The 6000-nt window shown below is 37.5% G+C and overlaps 1 protein-coding gene across 2 annotated transcripts in view; it reads right to left on the reverse strand.

Annotated features, from left to right (window-relative positions):
* NAA25 (N-alpha-acetyltransferase 25, NatB auxiliary subunit) overlaps positions 1–6000 on the reverse strand; it is a 78815-nt gene that overhangs the window by 21939 nt on the left and 50876 nt on the right. For both annotated transcript variants that reach the window (XM_017542868.2, XM_017542860.1), the window contains 2 exons: positions 4720–4900; positions 3903–4002 (listed from right to left, as the gene is read on the reverse strand). In XM_017542868.2, the coding sequence (XP_017398357.1) occupies positions 3903–4002; positions 4720–4900 (281 nt within the window). The remainder of the gene's footprint in view (positions 1–3902; positions 4003–4719; positions 4901–6000) is intronic.

Below are 6000 nucleotides of genomic sequence, written 5' to 3' on the forward strand. Positions count from 1 at the left end.
AAAAAGCTCAACTATACCTTCTAGCTTGATTAAAGGACAGTGATACACCCTATCAAGAGGAGGCCAGGATATTCTAAACACATATACCTATCCTAAGGCCCCTTGGCTTAGAAAACATAGCAAGGTTTACTATATGCCCTTGTAACAGAACTTACAGCTGCGGGGGAGAAAAAAACAACAACAAAAAAAAAACCCCCAGCTGGTTAGGAACACATGATTCAGCAATTAAAAAGAAAATATGACTTCAGTAACTCCCATCAGGGCTATAATTACAGTTCCAAAGTATGCTATGATTAAAGGAGGGAACCCAGCCTTACCAAGTGTAGGGGCAGTTTTAATTCCTAAGTGGTCTGTGGAACACCACTTTATTTTAATTTTTTTTTTTTTTTACAAAAAGGGGCAATCGACTTTCAAAGAGAAAAATAAGGGGCAACAAAAAGAGTATAGTTTTTAACAAACTAAGAAGGTAGCTATAGTTCTCCAGCTTATCTTTTTTAGATAGTCCTTCTATAACACTGCAGTAAAGTACCACTGCAGAGCTAGACAAGTGTCTGGGATGCAACCAGTAGGACCAAGGCTGTGGAAGTATTACTATGTAAAGAAACAATCCCCTACTGGAACTGCAGGCAAAACTGAAAGCCACAGGCACTTTAAAGACTTTTGAATGTCAAAGTATGTTGTCCGTACCTATTTCTACTCATTTATGCACCAATGAGGCTATTTAGATCCCGAATGGATTCCTGAAATGAACCCTGGTCACTGTAAAAATTAGTAAAATATATGGACATAAAACCCCTGAATAATTGATCTTTGTGAAAACCTAAAATAGACATTTTTCTTTTTTTTTTTTTTTTGAGACAGAGTCTCACTGTAACCCAAGCTGGAGTGCAGTGGTGCAATCTCAGCTCACTGCAACCTCCGCCTCCCAGATTCAAGCAATTCTCCTGCCTCAGCCTCCCAAGTAGCTGGGATTAAAGGCGCTCGCCACCACACCTAGCTAATTTTTGTGAAAAACAGAGATATTAAAGGGAAATTTTAAAGAAGTAAAAACACATAAGTGACTTTTAGAGATATGAAAATCTAGTGCTTATTCTGATATTTTTAAAAATCTATACCAAAGTAAGATGACAACAGAAAATAACCTTGCTAGGAAGAAAATCCCTGTGCAGGTCTCGCAAATACAAGTTTCAATCCCATAGCACAAAATGTTACTAAGCAGAACACTAGATTTTCCATTTAAGTAAAAGTGTTCTTTTAAAGACCTAGGTGGGAATTGAAATGCATCAGTCACCCAAGGAAAAAGCATCAGGGGATCCCAAAAACTATCAAGAATAAAAGATGCAGAATATAGAGCTCAGGCTTTGAAGAGAAATTTCTAACACTCTGAGGAGAAAGTTGAACACATATAGTAAGACACTACAGTCATAACCTTTCTTAACCTTAGATTTCTTTAGGAAACAATACACACCATAGTCTCAACATTAAGGTCAAGGCACATGTTCCTTGCTGTACTGTAGTTTTCTTTTTTGAGGAGGGGGGGCGGGTACAGAGTCTCTCTCTTATCACCTAGGCTAGAGTACAATGGTGCAATCTCAACTCACTGCAACCTCTACCTCCCGAGTCAAGTGATTCTCCTCCACAGCCTCCTGAGTAGCTGGGATTACAGGCGCCTGCCACCATGCCCGGCTAATTTTTATATTTTTAGTAGAGACTCGGTTTCACCATGTTGGCCAGATTGGTCTCGAACTCCTGACCTCAGGTGATCCACCCACCTTAGCCTCCCAAAGTGCCTGGATTACAGGCGTGGGCCACTGTGCCCAGCCTGTACTGTATTTTTCTTTTGCCTCTAGGACTCCTCAAGATTATGTCCTGTCAGGAGATTAAATAAGCTCCATCTTCTTGGTAGTAATCAAAATATATTTCAAGTATCCTAGTCTCTGATCAATAAAATGCTATAATTTTATCAGGTTCAACATTATATACATTCAGATGAATTAGTCACTTTTGCCATACACAACCATCAGTAAAACATCAGATATATTAAAAAAAAAAGAAAAAAAAGAAAAAAAAAAAAGAAAAAAAAAACACTGAGGATGACACATCCCCTCAAATTGCCCCTAGGTGTTTCCTTTGCCTATATTACAATACTCTTATAATTTTAGAGTTTTTTTTCTTTCAAAACAACTATTCAATTTGTGGGAAGAAAAAAAGTAAAGCCTAATTCTGATGTATGTAAAATAATGTGTCTTTACTGACCACATCTTAATGAGTACTATAGTTGTTCTAGAATGCTAGATGATTAAAAGCTACAGGAAACCAGCCACTAGGCTGGAATTAATCCCTTATTTACTCCCACTACCTCAAAGCTATTTGAAAAACAAATCTTTGAAAAGGAATCTTCAGTTAAATGTTTCTTTAATCTCTCTTATAAATACAGAAATAAGAGCATAAATACTGAGATTTGAGGAAACCAATTCTTCCAATTTTGTTGTTGTTTTTAGTGACACTTCTTGAAAACAGGAGGGCAAGCACAGATACTTGAACACACAATGAAAATTCATAAGTTTATAGCTCATGCATGCTAGGAGATTTTAGAAACCCAACATCCTAGAGACGACCTTCTGACCTCTAAGCCAGGCCAGCACCTTCTGAGCAACATGATCAGATGCTGATACTCATTGTCCTCTCGCCCTGATCAGAAGCTGTGCCACAAAATGAAGTCTGAAGGGAATACCAATCACTGGGGGAGCAAGGGAGCCACTCTGCGGAGGGATACAGGACTAAGAACCAACTAATGGTACACAGCTCATGATCTAAGCACAAGAGGCTGCTTTCTACCTACTCAGAGCTGTCCTTTGCTACTTCAGCCCTCTAGGCCACTCCCTGAAACCTGTCAGAACATAATTATCATAAACTGAAAACAACAAACCTATATCCCATGTCCAGAAATGCTTCTGCCCTGCCTTCTATTTAATATACCCTTAAAGAATTAGATAAAAGATAGATTAGTCATCCTGTTATAGTAACAAAAAGGTTTAAAAAAAAATCCTCATGAGTGTTTGCCAAGAAGAACCCCAGAAACTAGCTTCCTTGCCAGTTCCTTAATTGCTCATAGACCATGAGAATGGAATGCTATGGGCAGATAGCTGGCACGGCCAATTTCAGGCGATAAGGCTTAGAAGTCTGTGAAAACCAAGTAGGTAGTGATCACCCTGAAGACATTCCTTTTCTCCACATTCACTGTTGGGCAGTTTTTCACAATTGGTCGACTGAGTACAGACCGTATAGTTTTCCTACAAAAACTTCTGCTTAACCAACAAGTAGAGCTCAAGTCTGCTTGCAGTGAAAAATATGGTGCAAATCCCATCCTTTCATTATGGCACAGAGAAGCTCTATTTTATTTGCTACTTCTTTTAAAAACATATTATTCATCTACGTTTCTTGGAATGCCTTTTAATTTTCTAAGAAAATATAAGTACATTCGCCGTTGGCAAAGAGCACAATGAATATAAATTTCAGAATTAAATAAAAGTAACAGTAGCTGCTATTGTAAAATGTTATATGGTATCCCAGGCTATGAACGCTTATGGGCTGTTTCTTATACACTTGGAAAAGTCTCTTAGAGATCAAAAGATAGGTCTAAGAGGAATAACACTTCCTAGTCAGTTAAGTACCAGTTTTAAATGCAACTTTCTAAGAATGCTATTAAACACACTCATTCTAACAAACACAAATAACTCTCTACCTCTTCCTACCAGCCTTGGACAGTAAGCTGTGGTCTAAGGGCACTTGCTAGTTCAGTATGTGCACCTTAACGTGTACTTGTGACATGAGGTGACACACTCCTCATTCATGTGCAGTCAGCAGGCAAGGTCACAGCTGAAAAATGGTTTTTCACTTACATCTTTCTGGTTGGAGTGAAAAAACCTGAGTGCGAAGTTACAGGATTGGGACGCAGCAGCATACTGACCTAGGGATTCAGCATATCGGGTCAAAAGATAACTAGATAAAAAGGAAAGAAAAAAACAAAAGACATGTTATACTTACTTACCTACCTCAGTAACAAATATTACACTTCAAATTACTTGGCAAAAAAACAGCAAGGCATAAGAAAAAGCTAAAACATACTGCCAAATAAATTATCTAATTCACAAGATAAATTTTTTTAAAAAACCACAAAAAGTTAACTCAGTTTTGTGGGAGACCCAAAGTTCTATACTATGCTTTCTTACACTCTGATGATTAATGGCACATAAAAGTTCTAAGACAACATAATGCTATCTTCCTCAAACAGCACCATAGAGAACAGAGAAAATGCCATTAAGTAATAATAGCAAAATAATAAAAAGTAGTCTAAATACAAATCTAAAATACAAATTCAAGCTCTGTTGGGGTCAATAAATAAAGTACATGTGTCAACTTTAACTACAAAGCAGAAATGAACACTTCAGAATAATGCTTGCTAAGAATACGGGTTCAAAATACATAGCTATTTGCTATCTCTGGAGAAAACTCACATTTCTAAATTGTGTACATTTTCAAATTACCACAAAATGCTAGGAGATATAAAAATCTTTCTGCTTTGCAATGGATCATAACAGGTTATTATTTAATTGAAAAGACTTAATGTCAGGATCAACTTTAAAATCTAAGTTAGAGTCCTGGATACCCCACACTGGTGTAGCCAGCTGCTCATTATTCAGAGTATATACTACCAACCCAATGGTATCATGCTGGATATGCTTAGCATCAAGGCTGGAGTAAAGATCCACCACTGGTTCAAATGCACCCAGCATACAGTAGATTCGAACAAGCAGCAATTTGAACTGAGCATTGGAAGGGCTATGGGTTAATCCCTCTTCCAGCAGAGTCAGGGCCTGCCACACAGCGCTCTCATCACCTAGAACCAAAATATAGCATTATCCACTGATCCTGACAGCATATGAAGGCTTCCCAAAAATAATAAACAAAACCTTAGTGATATCATCACCCCCCCATAAATGAAGTTAAATGACAGCAAATTTTAGATATGTATCTATAACCAAAATAAAGAATTTCCCCTAAACAGAGAGTCCTTCAATAGTTAAGTCTATTCTTAAACATGCCCACTGCAAAAATGATGCATATTTAAAGTGCCCAGGATTCCAGGAAGAGTTGGACTTTCAAGGGAAATTGGAGTTCATCACTTTGTCCCTGCAGGATTTCCTCTATAAGACCCCAGACAGATGTTCTCTATAGACATCATTTTTCCTCCACATGTAATTTTACTAACAGAATGGCAAATAGGATGTTTGAAAATATTTACTCATTAATAATCAAACTAAAATGCCTTAGTTTGATATTTTTTTTTTTTTGGTCCATGAAATTTCAAAAGGTACATGTATCTGTAGTCTTCAAGATTAAGTAACTTATTCTTTGGGATCCATCTAAAGAAAATACTATGAAATACAGATAAAGATTTATATACAAAAATAGTTGTCGTACTATCTAATGATGTAACGATGGGAGAATGATTAGGTAAATTACTGTGACTTCCACACATGGAAACGTCATATAACTACTTGACATTAATAACGAGTTTTTAATTACAAAGAAAAATGTTTGTGCAAGAATGTTCGGTAAACACACATACAAAGAGAACATTCAAGTTAGTACAAAGATTTGACTTCAACTATTAAAATACGTGCAAAGAGAAAAGAAAACAAACAAATATGCTAGCTGGGCATGGTGGCTCATGCCTACAATCCCAGCACTTTGGGAAGCTAAGGTGGGAGGATCACTTGAGCCCAGAAGTTCAAGACCAGCCTGAACAACATAGCTAGACCACATCTCTATTAAAAATATTTTTTAAAAAATTAGCCAGATGTGGTGGTGCACACTGCCTATGGTGCCAGCTACTCAGGAGGCTAAGGTTGGGAGGCTTGCTTGAGCCTAGGAGGTTGAGGCTGCAGTGAGCTGTGATCATGCCACTGCACTCCAACCTGGGCAGCAGAGTACAAT

The sequence above is a fragment of the Cebus imitator genome, unplaced genomic scaffold, assembly GCF_001604975.1.
Source record: "Cebus imitator isolate Cc_AM_T3 unplaced genomic scaffold, Cebus_imitator-1.0 Scaffold8, whole genome shotgun sequence".
In the NCBI taxonomy this organism is placed as follows: Eukaryota; Metazoa; Chordata; class Mammalia; order Primates; family Cebidae; genus Cebus; species Cebus imitator.